Below are 20,819 nucleotides of genomic sequence, written 5' to 3' on the forward strand. Positions count from 1 at the left end.
TTTTGCAGTGTACTAATTTTTGCTGTTTTCGTTTTGGACATAAAAGCACCAAAAATAGTACTTTGATATTGATTTTGCATACTATATAAAGCTTATAATTTTTTGAATCTACGAAAATTGATACCCATGAATATGTTCACTTGACAGAATCCATGAAAGTTTGCAACTTCCAAAATTAATATGTCTACAGTATATAAAACTTGAATTGTGGAGCCAAGACAAGTTTGTGATGGCTCTATGGTCCATTTTGATCTCTTGCTATATTTATGTTGTCAACTGATTTTTAACATCATTTCTAGTGCAGATGACCAATTCAATGCCCTTCAATATGAAAAATATCTTTAAAAAGAAATTATTGTAGGGCTTATGAATGAATAGATGATGAGGGCTTGTAAAAATGTTCTCTTACTAGATAACAAGGAGGCCATTGATAATTAGATTTGTATTTCCTACTGTTTTGATTCTATTATTTTGACAACCATAAAAAAACACTACTGCAAGCAAGTTTCAGTTCAGATTAAAACAAGAAATTGTAAAATCAAAATGTTATTTTGTTAATGAGGAGATCTCTATGAGCTCTCATATTATTAAGCAAGAAGGTAATGGATCTAATTATGAAAGCTTACAAGTAACAGCAACAATTTTCTGCCATGTTCTTTGGAAACCCTTTTGATGAAAACAAAATAGGACAGAAAATGACAAATACTGACCATCTTGTGGCAAATATGTAAACTGTTAAAAGTTCTCTGTTTTCTAGCATGCGTTTTTTGCTGTGAACTGTTTTTTTTTTTGTTTTAGTTTTTCTGTTAACCTGTAGAAAATTAACCTGAAAATTTTGTTTTGAAATAAGAAAAACTGTTAATGACTTCATTTTGTTTTATAACATTGCATGCAAGTTATTTACTCTCTCTTTGTTGTTCTAATTAGTTTTATTATCATGCGGTAAGTATAGATAGCTAATGAATGAAACATTAAAATACATGTACATGTACATAGTGGAGGAGAAATGCATGCTTGAAAATCTGCATTTTGATGGTTTTACAAATGCATTGTTTCCATGGATATCTTCTGTCAGCTTCAGGGATGTGATTTTTCTGCTGATTCAAATATTTCTGCTTTTACAAGCCGTTTTTTTACCATTACAATTCTTTATATTTCAGTATATTAACTTTCGATTTTGCCAATTTCCATTTCCCTGTTGTGCCTCATATCTCATCCCTGGAGCTTGTTTGCAAACTTTAAGTCTTACTTTTATAGGAGTGAAGTTTATTTCACTCTAGGTTGATGTACCCTTTTCTCCCATTACAATGTCACATAATGACAGATTATATATAAATGGTTATGTGACATGCATGTAATGTATGATGTTCATATGTTTTACAAACTGAAGCCAAATTTCGATTAGTTTTGATAAAGATAGGTGTATACTGAGCTTGTCTCTACTTAAAGTTAAAAGCAGCATTTAAAGCTTTTGATTTATTCCAATTTCAATTTATAACTTTGAGTTGTACTTTTAAATTTATCATTACTTATAGTTTGTGGATTTAGGTACATATACCTTGGATAAATTTATTTTTTGCATGTTCAATCTAACCTTTCTTGTTAGTAGGTCACAGTGTATTTATTTGATTTTTTAATGTGTATCTTTATGGGGTTTGTTGACAACTACCAAACATATTTAAATTTGAATGAAAAATTAAGATATATTAAACTAAAATTAGAGCAGATTTTTTTTCAAGCCGGGCGCAATTTTTAGGGAGAATCTTAGGAATCTTTTGTTGAATGAATTAAATTTAGCATAGACAAATGTTAGCATGTACAGTGCTATTCTTTTGTTAACCTCTGAGTATACCAAAAGTAATATGTGGATTATCCAAAATCAGGATAGCAATCTTTTTCTTCTATATATTTAAGTAAATCATTCCTTGTTTGTCTATTACAGTAAGTATTATTAATAACTTCATGGAATAGAGTTGTCTTCCCTTGATTTAATGACCATTGTCTGATGCTATGTCTTAGGAAGTGATCTGAACAGTTTACAAGAATTGAACTTGATTATACTCTTAGGTTTGCTATTAAGCTTAAATAATAAATTGTCCAGTTGCCTACCCAGTGAAGTTGATCAAGAGATTATCATTTAATCTAGGGAAGACCAACTCTACCTACTGAAATTAAGTGTGTTACTCCATGTTAATTCTAAATTTAAAAAAAATTAAAGATAAGTACAAGAACTTTATAGATAAGCTGATCTGATGATTATTCTCCTCCTTATTTTCAGTGAACCATTGGTGATATTTTCTGGTGGTATGTCCTATGACCGAGCAGGACGAACACCAACTATAACAGTGATGAATGGGAAGAGTACAACAGTCCTAGAAATGGAGCATAATATTGTTGATTTTGTTGTTTTATGTGAAACACCATGGGTTAATGGTAAGATAGCTACAATATAGGTAGAGTATGAAAATTTACAAGAAAAGTGACAAATAAAGTAAACAAAATACTCAGTGTAATTAGTAACAAAAAGTATTCCATACATGTAAAGACTACAAAAAATAGATAAAGTATCATGATTAAAAAAATACCGAAATGTTCTATCAGTTTATGATTGAAAAAAGTGTGAATTTAAAATTCAAGTAAAGTGGAATATTAGTCTGAAAAAGAAATGTCATTATCATCCTATTTGGATTTACAAAGACTGAATTATGTTTAGGCACACCTTAGAACTTTATAAATCTATATAAGGTGTATATAAGATGCTTACAGCACATACAATGATGATGTTCTGGGGATAAAAGTGGTCTCTCCTGGAGTAAATGACCATCACCTGATGAACTTCCTTAGGTAACTGGTCAAATGAGGTAGAGATTTAAACTGTCTTTCAGACACAGATTTAAATATTTTTGGCATAGAAAGTTTACATTTTCTTCTCCATTATCTAGTCAACTATCTAAGGAAGTTCTTCAGGTGATCATTTTAAACATGGTGGAAGGCCAACTCTATTCAATGAACATAATCATTGTATGTGCTGTAAGTAGATTGGGTTGAGTTCTGGTAGTAAATGTTAACTATAGTTATTTATTTCCAATTATCAAATGTACATAAAATTGGACAAGTAAAAGTTAATGTAAGGATTGATGATAATCCTTAAATATAGTATGCTCACATATTCTCAATCAGCCTGTGAAACTTATTACTGTTTAGTTTTTGTGAATCATGAAAAGATCTTTATAAAAATGTAACAATTATCATTACAGATTTCCAGGAACCCTATGCTATAGTAGTATTGCTACAGAACGATTTAGTTGTGGTGGATTTAACAACACCTGGGTATGTAAATTTGGACAGTCAATGTTTCAATGAACATGATGTGTTTGTTTGTTTGTTTGTTTGTTTGTTTGTTGGGGTTTAACGCCTGAGCAGCAATATTTCAGCTAAATTCAGGTGATCAATGAACAGAACAGGTCACAGGTCCAAAATTTTAGGAGGGGGAGAGTAAACACTTTTAATATAATTTATTGTAGGGCAGAGCAAACGTCATGTTTTTTTTAATTAGTCATTGGTGACTATTTTTATAATTTATGGAAGCTCTAAGAATTTTATAGTGTGAATGTTCTTCACTCTTTTAAAAGAGGGTATCTAATGAATGAAATATTACAAAGTTCATAGCCAAAACAAACATAATTACCACAAAAAAAAAAATGGATTTTATCGATATTAACTATTCTATTCTATTACCATTCTCTGTAAGAATCAGGCAATGGGTGGCACATCATTTTTCTCAATAGAGTCTTTTTTTGTCTCAAATATATTTAGTATTTGTAGAAAACATATAAAAATTTGTTGCAATTTACCCTGAAGCATCTGTGACATTGTATTTTTTCTGCTTATCTAGGGAATAAGTGCAGGTAAATTTTCATGCCATTTTTCTGTATTGTAGTTTTAAATATGACTTAACTTGACCTGTCATTATCTTGAAGAGGTAAAATTTACAAATACTTCAATGATTATTTCTAGATGTTATGAGATTATATAATAAAATCTCAGTTTTTGGTTTTTTTTTTTGGTTTTTTTTTTTTTCATGCGCTGCACCTTAAACACAGTTTGCCTGATTCTTGGTCAGAGAAGTACTTAATTTTATATCAGCGAATTGGAATTTCATTGATTCAAATTCAAACTTTAGTAGCAGTGCATGTGTACTTCAAGTGAAAAATAAAGTACTGATAGTAAAAAAACATTTTTTCATGAAAAATTCATTTATATTTATGGAATAGCAATCATAAATTTATATGATCTAATAAAATATATAGGAAAAAAAATGATAATATTCATGTAAAGACAAGCTGTCTTGTTTGATATTAATGGTTATTTTTAAAGTGTTAGTCTCAGGCAGTGGGTGAAACATGTTATGCAAAAACCCAACATTTTGAAAGTTTTATTTGACTTTTTAGCACCATCAGAACAAGGAAAAAAGACAATATGCTCCATATCATGTTGGTGCATTGAGTTATAATTTCATAGAAATGAACTGAAAATGAACAGTTCAAGGGTAGATAATTCTGTCAAAAACCTCATTTTCTAACATTCTATTGAAAAATGTCTGAGCAAAGCCAGTGATGCAGAGATCAAATAATGTTTTTTTTCAAATAGAGAAAGTATCCTTGAGTGATATTACATTGTCAGATCGAGGGGTTTGACATGTTTGTTTCAGATTTTTCACATTTTGCCTGATTCTTACAAATATACTTAAGATCCCATAGACATTCTGTACTGTCATTGTAATTTTAATCCAGATACATCTAAAAATATAAGTACATATTAAATGAAAAAAACATTGCACTGATGCTTTGGTGGTAAGTGTTTTTTGATGAAGACATGATTTTCTTCTGCCTTTTCAAATCCTCATTTTACTGTTATGGGTCTTTTTTTACAGTATGTTTACATTTGATTTCAATAATTTCCCCTCATGTCTTTTGCTCTGTCTGTCCTCTTTTTGTCATTGCAACTCCTCTCAAACTACTTAACAGCTAATGTTTTGAATTTGTATTTATATATATGTTTGTAGCTATCCTTGTTTTGAGAACCCCTATCCGATGGATATACATGAGTCCCCAGTGACAGCCTTACAATACTATGCTGATTGTCCCCCTGATTTGATTCCTGCATTTTACTCAGTTGGATCAAAACAGAAAAGGACAGGCTTCAGTGAAAAGGTAAGTGGTCTCTGGTCTTTGTGGAAGAATAGATGTTGGAGCTGATTTGTTTAAGGGAATTATTTTCACCTGAACTCAAAAACAAACACAAATTTGGCAAATATTTTGATGTACAACCTTATTCCTCCCCTGAACTGATCAAAGTAATTTTGTGTTGACTTTTTTGTTAGTCTAACTTGTGAATATGTTTCCTTGTCATTCATTGAAGACCTCTGGGTGGCCTTTTTTTCCCTGGTGGGGTTGTTGTCTCTTTGACATATTCACCAAACCATTCACATTTTATTCACTTAATATTTACATGGAAATCACAGTAAAATTCATGTGGATATCATGTGGCTTGGTCCACATGGATTTTGTATGAAAGAGTATTCAAGGGAACCAAGATTCTGGGGGAAACACGACAAAGAACATCGAGTAACTAAAATAATACATACAAAGTAACAAAAGTAAATGAGCAACTCGGACTCCACTAAAAACTGGGAGCATGGACCAGGTGCACCAGTAGGGTAAGCCTCCTCTACTTTTATAGAAACACCAGCCGAGTTGCTCTTAAAAAGTCAAGTCGGGAATAGTGGAAAGAGGAAGTATTTTTGCCTGTGTTAAATTAAAAAATTAATGCTAATGTGATGTAGTACCTTTTATAGTTTGTTACATGACTTTTGGGTGTTGGAAATTTATTATACCACCCACAACTGAAAAAATTAGTGAATGCAACTTTAGATTTACAGATAAGTCAGTGTAACCCTTTTACATTTCACAAATAAATGAATGTAATTGAGATATGTGTAGGTCTACCATGCTTTTGTATAGATGGTATCATTGAAAAAATCATTTAGATTATTTTTTTGGAACAAATGTATTTATATTCTTTCCTGTCATTGGCTATAAAGCGTTACATGTTTGGGACAGTGTTATGACTTGTGGTATTTAAATGAGTTATGATGGAGTTACAGTATAAATGATTTTATGTCTAGATTATGGTTGTATAAGAAGATGATGACTTGCATTAGGATAAAATATATGTATATTTCAGGAATGGCCAATAAAGGGAGGAGTGTGGGGTACCACTACATGTAGTTATCCTGAGATTATTATTTCTGGGTAAGGCTTTTGTAAATATGATTTTAATGCAGGTATTTGTTCTGTCCAAGTTGCCACTAGTTGTGGTTGCTACCTTTTTTTACATGCAATCTAGGGTTACAACCACTAATTTGTAAAGCTGTCTGGTAATCATCAAGAAATTAACTGTATCACTGAAAGTGGTGTTCATAATCTGTATATGAAATTGGTAAAAAGAGGGAGTTAAACATCATTTCAATTTATTTAAGTGGCATCCTGTAGTGATACATCAAGTACTAAAATCTTCTAATGTCTAGCCGTAAGTAGGTAGACCTAGGGTAAGGGACACAACACTTACAAATCATTGGAACGTTTGTCTTCAGCATTTCACATCAATCTCATGTAAGCATCAAAGTAACTTGGATTGATTTCATACTGTTTCAAATGAAAACTTGAATAGCTTTGGTGAAATTGAATATTATTCAAGCATAGGTCTCACTAACCACTTCTAACGTTTCCATTACTTTACATGTTAAAAAAGTAATTTTCAAAGTCTCACTGTGTATTCCCAGGACAAATGACATCTTACAGTTGCATACTGTTGCGAAGCTTGGAAAATAAGGCTTCCAAAATCATTATGCTAATGGTACGATGATAGTAGAAATTCTTCACAAAATTTACTTGAATAAATAATACTGAAAATCCACATTTTTACCTGTTCTGCTAACTGACAGCATGGAGGCCAATTACTCACACATGTAAACAATATTCATACACTTTTGTAGTTAATTATATGATTTTAAAGTACACATTCTTAGCTTTGTTTTGACTACTTTTAATCATAATACATGCAAATAATGCACTTACAATGCATATGTCTAGGTTCAGTGTGTTTTTGGTACTACATAGGGGGGTGGTCATTTGACCCGGAAGTGGTTAGTGAGACCTTAAAAACATTTTATGAATTTTTATGTTTTTCTTTTTTTACATTTTATGAAAGCTTGTTGTATTGTGCGTCTAATAAGACCAAAACTATCAAAATCAGACATAGGACTACAAAGAAATGGTCATTTTTATATCATGCCCCTCAGTGATATTTCCCCTAAATTACTAAAATATTACAATTTTAACTAACTTGTCACACCTAATTGATACCTATGATAATTCAAGAAGTCGTAATAGTAAATATCATTTATCATTATGAAAAAAGAACAGATTTCAACAATTTATATCATACCTATTTCATTACTGTGTGATTCTAAGTCTGTGCTGTGTGAGTATTTGAGTACTTTGAATATCCCAAGCAGTGACGTTGTGTATTTCATGGATGACGTCAAGTTATGAGTCACTGTTACTGACAAAAATCTTGTTGCTATGTTGTTTTTTAAAATACCTTGCACAATGCACCTCTTAAAATATAGCCAGATGACCAATATCACTATACTGATTTTATGGGAAAATGGAAATAATGACCAGGAAAGGCAATTTACCTCAAATTATGCATTTCCCTGAAATATGCCATAATTTAATTTATGGTCTCACTAACCACTTCTAACGTTTCCATTACTTTACATGTTAAAAAAGTAATTTTCAAAGTCTCACTGTGAATTCCCAGGACAAATGACATCTTACAGTTGCATACTGTTGCGAAGCTTGGAAAGTAAGGCTTCCAAAATCATTATGCTGATGGTACGATGATAGTAGAAATTCTTCACAAAATTTACTTGAATAAATAATACTGAAAATCCACATTTTTACCTGTTCTGCTAACTGACAGCATGGAGGCCAATTACTCACACATGTAAACAATATTCATACACTTTTGTAGTTAATTACATATATGATTTTAAAGTACACATTCTTAGCTTTATTTTGACTACTTTTAATCATAATACATGCAAATAATGCACTTACAATGCATATGTCTAGGTTCAGTGTGTTTTTGGTACTACATAGGGGGGTGGTCATTTGACCCGGAAGTGGTTAGTGAGACCATATCACATATTTCATGAGTTATATCCCTTACCCTAGCTCTACTTCCACACCATGTTGACACAGTTGAGATTTCCTGTATTTATAGTGACATGTCTAAAAGCAGTAATAGTTGTTGCAACCTAGATGAATTAAACAAAATATCAACCTAAGTATATTGGTACTTGTTTATTTTGATCCTGGTTTAGTGCCCAGTGTTGATGTACTTACCAATTATTTCTGTTGATTTCAGTCATGCAGATGGATCTCTGAAGTTTTGGGATGCATCATCTGGTAAGGAGATTAATTAAAGTATTAGAACAAACATAGCATGCTCATATTTACTTTTTGCTTCTCTCTAGATTAAATGTTATGTTTGAATTTTATTACTTTTTACTCCCCACCACAAGAAGTAGTGAGATGATAACTTGAGAATGAATCAATGATTTTTTCATCTTTGCACAGTTGCTAAGTACCATGCAATACTGGTTAAGTTCAATTTTCAGCAAATTCCAAAATATAGTTTTTGATCACCCTTTCTTCACCTTTTCATGGGGGTTTCAATGTCCCATTAATGCCTATTTTTAAAATTCATATATAAATTATTTTACACTCAAAATGATGCCAACAGAAAGGTTTTTTGGCAAAGCCAAGAACTTATAAAATACAATCATCTATTGTAAACTATTTCAAAATATTTCAAGAATTAGTTAACATTAGATAAGTACTGTAAAATGACAACTTGTCTGTAGAGATAAAACATATTGTGCTAAGTGTATTGATTTACAAAAACTCCATATATTTTGGTATATATATGATTGTTTTGATGTGATGTAGGTGTTATATTTAGCTGTGATATTTTAGAATTATGGCAGTTTTGAAGACAATAACAATGTTATCCCCTGTACACAATGATATGTATAGGGAAATGTTTTATACCAATGATCCCTAGGCCTTCAATACTGATATAATTCTCTAATCAGGATTGACGCAATCAGTATGATGTAATGCTGTGAAAGTATTTTAATTCATGGATACAAATTTTCATGAATTAGGAAAGAAACACAAGTTTTGAGGTTTTCAGTATACACATCAATAGAAATCTCTTTTTCATTGGTAACCAAATTTTTTGGTTTGGCCTACCAACAAAAACCACAAAAATTGGTACCCCACAAACAGTAGTGCTTTAACAGTACTGCTATTGATAATCATACCCCAAATCAACATGAGGGAAGTGTATTGAAATCACTTTGTCTGTTTGTCTAATCATACCCCAAATCAACATGAGGGAAGTGTATTGAAATCACTTTGTCTGTCCGTCTGTCGTTTTGTCCATCTGATTTTTGTTGCTGTTTTCTTCACTCCCAATTGATGGATTGGTTTAAAACTTGGTATATGTATTTATACAGATATAGCATATATTGTACGTCAGTTTTGGTTGCTGTCTGGAATTAAATTCCTGTGTAGTTACATGTACCTTCCAATTTCTTCTAAATGGAAGATGTAGGTGTTCATAGTGACAAACTTAGCAACTTCATGCTGCTGAAGTTTTTCATATGAATGCTAAAAATAAGACTGTAAATGTTTAAGATTAAAAGCAAAGAGTAAATGTTGCTAATTGATAACTTATATAACTCCTTTTTTCTTTCAGTGAATTTACAAGTGTTATACAAATTAAAAACTGCCAAAATATTTGAAAAACCAAAAAAGGAAAGTCAAGACGATGATCCATTTGCTGTGTATCTGATACATTTATGTCCTGAGAGTAGGATGTTATGTATGGCTGGAGCTTCTCATTTAATACTCTTTAAATTCTCAAAACTGGAGGTGTCTACAGAAATTACTGTAAGTAGTACAAAAAAAAGGACTTTTGACTGTTTTACATTGGTATATTTCTTTCTTAATGTATTGGTTTTCATGGGTTTTTTTGTTTGGGCTAACTCAAAGTTATAATGACAATGTTTAAAGTGCTATTATAATAATAAAGGCTTGATTTATGGTCAGATGATGTGCACTATATTTAAACTCTTATTAATTAGTATATATTCTGCATATCATAAAAATTGAAACTCATAAATATCTGAACAGATCTGTGCAAATACTTGACAAATTAATGATGACTGTGTTCTATAAAAGGATGTTTTATCAATGTATTTAATAAATTGCACAGAATCTACATGTAGCATTGATTATACTGCTATTAGTACAACTGAAAACATTTCAGTTAGAAAAACATATCTGCTATACTCGGCGTCACATAAATAACATACTGTTAAAATTTGAATAAAAATATTTTCTACGACTTTATTGACACCAACCGTCGTTTAAATTGTCTTAAATGACTTGCTCATTCGTTTAGCCAAACAGCTTCTCAAAAACAAGTCGCTTATTAGCTTAAATCATGCGTAACAAATCCTTACGGGAAAATCCCATACTAATATCCGCCATGTTGGTTTTTACGGGACGATTTGTTTACAAACGAAGTGCGTAAGTTCCCGTCGAACTCCGGTGACAATCGTCTGCTTGATCAACTTCTCGGTATTATACGTTGTTCGCGTAAAATAAATCCGAGATATCCGAAATAACGCCGAATTGCATTCTGGGTTCTTCGGTTTTTGGACAAACCATTTAAACGTAAACAACATCTCCTAGCAACCCGATCACTGTAAACATGGCCGACTTTTTACAATGTAAATATTGCCACCTAGAATTAAAATCTGACCGGAATTTAACGATTCAATGTTTAGGGAGAAGCCGTTTGGCTAAACGAATGAGCAAGTCATTTAAGACAATTTAAACGACGGTAGGTGTCAATAAAGTCGTAGAAAATATTTTTATTCAAATTTTAACAGTATGTTATTTATGTGACGCCGACTATAGTTCAGTTTCAATTTAAAACACTATTAGATGATAATGTAACAATGTTGGCTAAAAAAATTATCACATGTTTGTAATCTGCATCTTTTCTCTTAGCATTGAAGATATGTAGATATCAGTAAAGTATTTCTATTAATGATTTACCATCAGCAGGTTTCATCTTATTAACAAAATCAGACTTTAAATCAATAAAAATGACTTGATTTCTTGGTAAAATACTATATTTTCCTCTTGAGAATCTTATATTTTATGCTTTTTGACATTCATATTTTTCACAAGTACTTCTAACCTATCATCCTTTGTTTAATTGCTTTTCTTGGTGGGTTCTTCTCAGAAAAAAATATTAAAGACTGAAATTTATTATAATTCAAATGTATGTTTTTCTTTACAGAGTTTAGAAGTATCTATAGTGTATGAAATCTATGATGACTTAGACTCACCTGACTTTGAATGTCCTAAGTCGTCCACACCAAGTTTAAGTGTGATCAGTCAGCACCAACAGAGTGGTAGTATGGGGTCTTACTCATCTAATACCTCAGATACTCACAGTGTTAAGGTCAGAGGTTAAACATGATTAGGTTCCCACTCGATGAGTGGGTGGTTCATAGGAATCTATATATATCTGTCTGTCATTACAACTATTAAATTTTCATTACAATTGTGCTGGCTCCCAATAGATGAATTGATTTTAAAAAAAAATGAGGATGTGGCTTAATATAAAAGGGATACACATTGCAAGCAATTTTAGGTGCAATTAACTTCTTGTTTGGTGGGACCGCCATTTTTCACTATATGGAATGATAGAGAAAATTTTCGTCTAAAAAACCTTATCTCCCATTGGATGGATTGAAAATTTGGTTTGTTGCTTTATGCAGATTGGGCATACGTTGTAAGAGATTTTGGTTGCTGTCTTATATCAACTTCCTGTATGAGTGGGCGTATACCTAGCACAACATCCTGTGCAACTTTACGTTAGGCACAATTAGACATGTTGCCTCAGTTCTAAGGTCTTTCTACATCTCTTTTCAATGTGACTTGTTAAATGAATTCAGTATTACTTGATCATTAATTCATTAACCAGAAAAGACAAAAAAAATCTTTCAGATTATTTTATCTGGTAAAGAACAATGTAAAAAGCACAATTGTCATATTTTCAGGGCAATAAAATTGTAATTCAAAAATGTCTCATGTTTATTGAATATTGCTTCAAGTATGAAAAATTAACTTTAAATTGCCATTATCAGGAGATAAAAGTAGTATATAAAGAGTAATGAAAAAAACAGTTTTAGCATGAACTTCAAAAGTATTTTGTAAGCTTTAATTCTTTAAAAAATAAAAATAGATATTTGTTACATATTGTGTTTCAGCACATTTTGTTGTGGCCAAAGCCAAAGAAAGCTATAAAGTTAAGGACGCAATATCCAAAACATTGTTTTGTTTGTTTGTTTGTTTGTTTGTTGGGGTTTAACGTCCGAGCAGCAATATTTCAGCTATATTCAGACGATGAAAAAAATACATAAATAATTTACTGTGAAAGTATGTTCATGTATACCAATTTTCTTGGTTTAGGGAACAAATGTCAGTTTGTAGATTCTATAATTTGTTGATTTAACAAATCCATCGTACCAATTATAGGTAAATATCCATTTCATTGGAACCAAATTTCATAGTTTGCCAAAACCCACAAAAAGCCTTTTTACCCCATGAACAATAATACTTCTATTGTAACTTCAGTATGTTTTTTTGCAGCTGGATTCAGGGACAGCTTTATCAGTAAAGTCTGGAAGTCGGAAGTTTTCTCCTGGATATTACTCAGATTTAGTTTGTCTGATACAGTGGATAGATAGTGAACATCCTGGAAATATAACTAATATATCTGTCAACTCATCCTATGGTTTGTAAGTATATATACAATACATGTACATTGCCAGGAAAGATGTAATTTATTTGTATGAGCTTAAGAAATAGTCAGATAACTATGGTTACCTGACAGTGATTCTGGCAGTTTTACAGTGAATACTTATAAATTTCATATATTTCAGCAATGTACATTTAATGTTTTTAACCTTTCAAACAAACTAAATTTTACTAACTCAAAGTATACATGTGCATAGAGTAAGTTAAAAGTTTTTTTGTTTGTTTTTCTGTGTAAAACAAGGGATAGAAAGTATCATCTACAATATTGTACACACTTATTTCTAACAAAAGATCGGAGAAATGTACATTTCCACCATAATATTGTGTTATGAGTTTATCTTATGTAAACTTGTAAATATACCTCACAGTAAATGTTAAAATTATAAAAATTGTCTAAATATATATCTCTCGATTTGGGTTTTTTAATTGTTTTTCAATTTCATAAAAAAAAAATATTTTAAGAACTTTTTATAGAGTTTGTCTATTTTCACACATTGTTATTTTTGTAGGTTAGCATTTGGAAATGAGTCTGGTCTTGCTATAATTGATTATCTGCAGAAGACATGTCTGTTGAATTTAGGAACACCTGATTTATATGGTAAGGAGGAAGAGGCTTTTCATTCTGTAGTGCTCTATCAATATTATTTACTTTAATAAAAAAAACATGTAGTGTTGGCACGGATAAGAGAGTTCAAAATAAAATTTACCTAATTTTACTAAATGGCTTTTAGTCCACCACTTGTGACTTCTGCTGAAGGGGACTTAAGGTTTGCACTCCGTTTATCTGGCAATACGCCTAATCAGTTTTCTGTAATGTTTTTTCCATCATACTTTCAGATATACAATTGATATTTGGTACAATGCTTTACCATGACAAGTTCAAATTTTGTCCTGGTCCATTGACTTTTGTTGAGTTTCGAACTTTGGACTTCATGTAATAACTCAGTTTTTCACACTTTTTTCGTCATGCTTGCAGATATATAATTGATATTTGATAATGACAAGTTACAGTTCATGTTTCAATTTTGCTTTAGCCTGTTGATATTTTGCTGAGCTATGGTTTTTTGACTTAGAAATTTCATGAAATAACTGTTAACATTCTTTTCTCTTCAACATAATTTTGTTACAGTAGGAGACTTTGTATTGCCATGCAATACTCTCAGAATGCTTGTTGAGTTATTATTTTTATGATCAGGGTATAGAAAATTCTGAAGTATGGGGATATTTTACTGTAGTTTACAATTAAGCTTTAATTTTTACACAACTATCTTGTTGATTAACATTTAGAGTTCCACAATTTTTTTCTGGGCAGGAGGGGGGCGGAACCCAAGTAATAAGTAGATAAACAAATTTGTTGAAAAGATATTAAACTTACTTTTATGTATTTTTGGCCAAACAAAAGCAAGTTTATCCATAATAACATGATCATTTACATTTTAAAGTGATTAAACATAAACGTGGTAAGTCATTAAGAAGTTAACTGAATTACTCATCATCTATCCCAGCAAGAACATCTAGCCATAACCTATACCTACTCTTGCAAACATTAGCCAGAAAATGCACTGTTAAAATTAATATACAAATCCATAGCTATGCTCTTCTACACCCGTCTTTCCATATGTCAGATTCCCATAATCCTTTGTTCAATATGAATGCCTTCCTGTCTGAGCTGCTCCTTATTCTAAGCAATGCATGATGTAGCATGTTTTTAACAGGTTCGATGGACCCTTATCAAAGGGCACCGAGATCACCAAGGGGTAAAAAAATTAACCAAACAGAAGCTTCAGGGAACGATGAAGGCTGTCGGTCACCTACAACTGATCAGGTATGTTGAAATCTGTTTTTAGAACTTTTTAACTAATTGCATGTGAGAAGTTGAGTGCTTAACAAATAATGTTGATACATGTAAGAATTTAAAAAAGCCTACTAATTGTGTTCTGAAATAAAGCAAGTATCATATCAGATGTTATCAGATGTATCAGATTTCCAAAAAAAGAAAATTTAGAATCGGCGCTATTTATTTACCAAAATATTTCAGAATAAAAAGATCATCATCTAAGCAAACTGTTTTCCATATTTTTAAAAAGTCAAGAATGGTATTTCTGGTTCAAATCAGCTGGGAAAGTGAATATATTCTTACCTGCTCTTTTGTTTAATTTTAAAAATGACCAGTTCAGTTGTGTTGTTTAAATATTCAAATAGTCAAGTTTATATTGTGATATATGAGAGGTAAGATCATAGTTCCACAAAAAATAGAGGTCACAACACAAATAGATTTACATAAACAATGTCAGTACCAACTTCACATCACATAGAATTCAAAATTTGTAACTTTATACTAAATGTAAATTTGTAAGAAGACATAATTTATTACAAAATTTATAAATGATTTTAAAAGAACTTGACACTCTGTGAAATGAATTTAATTTGATGAAATTCAGTGTTTATATTGTGTTATATTTCATGCTGTTCGGTATTCAATTCTGTTTGGACCTGGTTTTAGTGGGCATTTCCAATTTAATTTGTCTTCTATTCCATTCTCAATAAAATATATGTGTCTGTGATTGCTAGAAATAAAAATTTGAGATCCAAGGTTTCAGAGAAGGCTTATCTCTTACAAATATGTACATGTATGATGAAAATTAGCAAAAACTAGATGGTATAATGCAAGTCACAGGAGATGATGGTTGTCAAGGTTACTTGAATAGACTCTTGTCTCAAAAATTGATTTTAGATGATATACATGTACCAAGTTCCTGACACTGATGAATGGCTTTTATTTATAGAACATTCTTCAGTTTTGAACTGTCATCATAGGAAGTTTTCATAATGTGTGCAACTTCAATTATAATGTTACATACAGTATAGGAAAAGCATAATAGTACTGATGTGTTATATTGTTAAAACATTTTAGACAAATGACCAGTACTATATGTAAATGTGAAAAAAAGGTGAAATGCAAGAAAGTTTTGAAAGCTGTCTTCCCATATTCCTTGGGGGTAGAAAATGAATTGAGGAATTTCTATTTTATTATTTTGCAAGAAATGTTTGCTTCTGTTGGAAGTTGTATTTCATAGCTATGATGATGTTGAATTGTGTGTCAGTACCTAAAACATGTTTCATTTGTTAATACATGAAGATTCATGATAAAGAAACGATGAAATGTATTAAATGAAATAAATCATATTCATTTTCTTAGGTTTTGCCAGTTTTGTATAAGATGAAAAGCAGAAATTAAAACATACAGATCATCTCATGTGAAAACTGATTTAGATGTTGAAGTATGTGAAAAATAAGTTGAATTTTCCAGTTGTAAAATTTAGCATGATATAGATTCTATAAAAAAAAATCTTGACTTTAATGGAAACTTTAAAAAAAAAAAAAAAAGGGGGGGGGGATTTTTAGATCTTTTAAAGCCTCTATCATTATTATTTTAGATTTTAATTGATACTATTTTAACAGAGTCTAGCTATGAATTATCTTTCAGCTTGTAGATTGTTATTAGTACTAGTTGTAGTCAGGAATGTTAACTTTCTGGACACATCCATGATAGAATTTGAGTAGAAATTTAGTTGCTAGTTGCTTCTGTTGTTTGTTTTACTGTTTCCTTGATTCTAGAGAGCCTTAAATATATTTCAAAATTTGTTTCTCCCCAATTTCAACATTTCTAACATTTCTTTTCTTACTTTATATTGTAAGCTGTGTTTGAAGAATTTGATTTCTTAAAATGATTGCAATATTTTCTTTTTTAAATATGTTTGCAGAATGTTATTGTTAAAATAATAAATAACTAACAATTTTAAATTCAGTTTCCAAGTGGATTCTGTCTACAAAAAGTTTCAGTTTACCATAAATGGCTTAATAAAAAAGAAAAATAATAATTCTTCTATTTAAGTCTAGAATTTAATTTAAATTAAAACAGTTTTCTTCTTAGTCAAATAGAATGAGGCTCTCTTAAGTCAATAAAACAATCACTTTACAGTTTTGGCCTTTATCATCACTGGAACTGGGTGTCAGCTATGTAATGTCTTCACCCATCCCAGCCCTCCTGTCAAACCTCTGTCTTGTTTTCATTGTTTTTTTTTTATTTACTTTTTGAGCTTTTGTTTGTTTTGTTTTGACTACAGTCACCACCCCCAGAAACCAACAACCCTGCTAGTCGTCTAAAGAAAAAATCCTCTTGGCCCACCGATTACCCTCTTTTGGCTATAGAAGAGAGTCAACACACGGACTCCGAAAAAAGTGGTGAGGATGATAATTCTGTCCAGAATGAAAGTGTTGATACCGCTCAGGTAGCGGAAAATGTAGACAATGTTATTAATCATTTAAATAATGCTCAAAAGGAGAGTGATGACGAAATGGACATTGATGCTGAGGCTGCTATGAGGAAAAATATTCGAAGAATGTCTGTTCAGCCATTACAGCCACCAAGCTTGTTATTAAATTTAGCCGAAACATCCCACTCAGATGATGAAAAGCCAAAAAATACAAAAAATGGAAATGAATTAACTTTACCAGTGAACAATGTAGCCATGGGACAAAAGAAAAAAATAGGGAAGACCAAGTCAGCACCTGGTAATATAATCTGGCGAAATAGTGGTGAAAAAAAGATGGTGAGAAACGACAGCTCTGATAAACTCCAGAAAGGTGACGATAGACAGAGATCATCATCAGAACCTGATATCGATATGTCACCACAAGAAATTCAGGCAAAAAAGAAAGGCCGAAAACTTTCTATTCACAATCTTGGCTTTAGGAAGAAATCTCACAGTAAGGGTTCTAAGGTAGATACGGATAGTGACAGTTCAAACAACAACAAGGTCCAGGATGATGAATATTACTCAAAACATCACAAAGAAATAACAGATGATGATTCTGAAGATGAAAAACCTCCTGAAGTAGGATTTCTTCGTCGGATGAGTGTTCAAATCAAAAACACTTTATTCAAAGAAGAAGATGAAAAAGATAAAACAAAACTGGAAGTGCTCGATATATCGGATGAAAGGGAGGGCCATACAAAGATAAGAAAAATGAGCATCACGGAACTTTTACATACGGGTATGTTTGTTGCGTGTTCTTTTTTTAATCCTCTGGTATCCTTGGTAATTTATATTGTGTGTCTTTTCTAATTGCAGGGTAAGAAGGGAGCATGGCTATATCTTCTGGTCGATGGTTAAGTCTAGATATCACTTTGGTATTGTTTGTCATAAATGATTGAAAATTCGTGTTTGAAAATTGATTTCATGTCAGAAATAAGCACAAAAATATTTTTAGTGTTCTGAAGTTATTATTTCTTGTATTTTGAAACTCACTATTTGAAGTCAAATGAATGACAATGATTTCAGATTTTTTATCAATAACTGTTTATTATGAAAGATAATCAGTCTAGATATGGTGCTGAAGAAATGAAATAATATTATAAGGATACTAATTCGAAACTCGTAGAGAGTTTTCATGAATTGATGACATTCAATACACTGTCTTATGTTTTGGAATGCTTTAGCTTTGTATTCCTAACTTTAGCATGTATTGGTTGTATCTTGTGTGTTGCTTGTTCTATAAACATTCCCATGATATGTTTTGTCCCCTATTTAATGTTGTCCCTGTTTACGCTTTTGTTTGCATTTGTTAAATTTTCATTTGAATTGTTGTTGTTTTGGGGTGATTTATAGTTTCAGAATTGTTGAGGAAAAAAATTAATGTTTGGTGGTCTCAAAAACTCCTTTCAGTTTAGGACAGATATTCTAAAAAGCCATTTTTGTTTACAAAAAGGGGTGGGGGTTGGACAAGATATAGAAAGTGTAGGTTTCCATGATCAACCGGGAATTCTTTTTGTGCTGACAACATCAATTATAGAAAGAAACTAAAAGGTAAGAAATGATTGTAGTATGGTAAGATTTTTACCACAGTTTTTTTTTTTTTTTTTTTGCAGTTATCCGTTGGATAAATATTTACCCACTGGATAAGGTATAGATTAAACTAGACTTACCCAGTGGATAATTTTGTCCAGGGAATGACCTGGGTCTGGTAGGCCTTTTTTCCAATACTGTATTTCATGACAATATTGGTTGAATTGACTACTTAGTTAAGTCTTCAGTCATCATGGTTGACTGCTATCCAAGAGTTAGGTTTTGGATAGTGTGACCTTTAAACTATCCTTGATGCTAATTTGGCCAAGGTCATTTTAGTTGACTGCTATCCAAGAGTTAGGTTTTGGATAGTGTGACTTTTAAACTATCCTTGATGCTAATTTGGCCAAGGTCATTATAGTTGATTGCTATCCAAGAGTTAGATTTTGGATAGTGTGACTTTTAAACTATCCTTGATGCTAATTTGGCCAAGGTCATTTTAGTTGATTGCTATCCAAGATTTAGGTTTTGGATAGTGTGACTTTTAAACTATCCTTGATGCTAATTTGGCCAAGGTCATTTTAGTTGATTGCTATCCAAGATTTAGGTTTTGGATAGTGTGACTTTTAAACTATCCTTGATGCTAATTTGGCCAAGGTCATTTTAGTTGATTGCTATTCAAGATTTAGGTTTTGGATGGTGTGACTTATAAACTATCCTTGATGCTAATTTGGCCAAGAGATAACAATTTTGTTCTGTATGAAAACTTAATTTATAGATTAATGGTGTTTGTGTTAGTCCAATGTGTCTCAAGCAAAAAAGAATGCAGCAACCACCTGAACTTAAACGAAGTAAATCGCAAGGTACTCGCAAACTCCAGAAAGCTCAAAGTGTGGCGTCGGTAGAGGAAATAGCTGGTGGAGGTGTGATCACACATTTTTTGTTTCCTTTCTTCTATGTGTTGTTTTTACCGTCTTGTCAACTCAGTTTATGTTTCATTGATAATTTTAAAGTAAAAAGGAGAATAATGTTTTTTTTTTATGTCTTGAATCAAATTAAATTTTCTAGTTTATGTTTATATTTTGAGCATTTTGGTTTTTTAACTAGAAAGTCAGTGTGAATTTGGTAGATTGTTAAATTCTATAAGATAAATATTCGGTAAGGAATGCCATTTTATTTTTTTAAACTTAGGGAAATTCTTATAACATAATGCAAATGTATATCATTGGTTTAAAAAAATGATAAGGATATGAATATCTTAGCTTTTAGCTCACTCACTTTACACATAGATCTAGATATGATGCAGCACTTCAGTCTGGCATGGATGAGGGTTACACAAAGTAGACAAAAAAGCACACCATTGACCAGAATCACAAATATTAGAAATTTACAGAAAAAGCATGGCCTTGCACTTGTATAGAATAAATTTTGATTTATGTTGTCTAGGGATAATGTACAGAAACAACCTACTTGTGGTCATAGAATACTCAGAGCCTTAGGCCAAACAAAATTAATTTCTTGGATTGGCTGAGTTGTTGACCAATTGATTGTGAAAAATAGGGCTTTGCAGAAAATCCAACTTGTCTTTATTATTAGGGCCATAGGTGTTTAGTCTCTGCTTTCAATTTCACTCCCTAATTTCATATAAATATGAACAATCTCCCACTTACATGCATTTGTCCTGTCTTATTTGAATTTTTGGCTTAAAATTCTATAAACAATTACATTAATTCTTGTGAAAACAATTGATCACAACCCTGTGATAAAGTCCATTAGTCTATCATTATAATGTTGAAATAAGTTGTGTTTCATCTTAAAGGGGAGGGGATGTCATGAGAAATTGAATTTAAGTTCTCAAATAAGGTCTGTTGCTAACAGTATAAAACTACCTGTTCTTCTTAACCAAGGAGTTAAATTTGAATGGCCTTAACAT

General features: G+C 31.4%; 1 protein-coding gene across 14 annotated transcripts in view; it reads left to right on the top strand.

Moving 5' to 3' along the window:
* Positions 1 to 20,819, top strand: part of LOC148614157 (syntaxin-binding protein 5-like) — an 88,728-nt gene that overhangs the window by 50,745 nt on the left and 17,164 nt on the right. For 2 of the 14 annotated variants that reach the window (XM_088588032.1, XM_088588034.1), the window contains exons 10-21: positions 928 to 942; positions 2,279 to 2,433; positions 3,258 to 3,330; positions 5,066 to 5,213; positions 6,247 to 6,314; positions 8,497 to 8,537; positions 9,895 to 10,088; positions 11,512 to 11,676; positions 12,870 to 13,018; positions 13,547 to 13,635; positions 14,480 to 14,497; positions 14,753 to 14,862. In XM_088588032.1, the coding sequence (XP_088444158.1) occupies positions 928 to 942; positions 2,279 to 2,433; positions 3,258 to 3,330; positions 5,066 to 5,213; positions 6,247 to 6,314; positions 8,497 to 8,537; positions 9,895 to 10,088; positions 11,512 to 11,676; positions 12,870 to 13,018; positions 13,547 to 13,635; positions 14,480 to 14,497; positions 14,753 to 14,862 (1,225 nt within the window). Of the gene's footprint in view, positions 1 to 927; positions 943 to 2,278; positions 2,434 to 3,257; positions 3,331 to 5,065; positions 5,214 to 6,246; positions 6,315 to 8,496; positions 8,538 to 9,894; positions 10,089 to 11,511; positions 11,677 to 12,869; positions 13,019 to 13,546; positions 13,636 to 14,479; positions 14,498 to 14,752; positions 14,863 to 17,164; positions 18,096 to 19,664; positions 19,810 to 20,819 lie in introns of all 14 variants that reach the window. The other 12 variants (XM_088588033.1, XM_088588035.1, XM_088588023.1 and 9 more) reach the window with 11 other exon arrangements.

The sequence above is a fragment of the Perna viridis genome, chromosome 6, assembly GCF_037379345.1.
Source record: "Perna viridis isolate PV_CMFRI_1.1 ecotype Kerala chromosome 6, ASM3737934v1, whole genome shotgun sequence".
Lineage (NCBI taxonomy): Eukaryota > Metazoa > Mollusca > Bivalvia > Mytilida > Mytilidae > Perna > Perna viridis.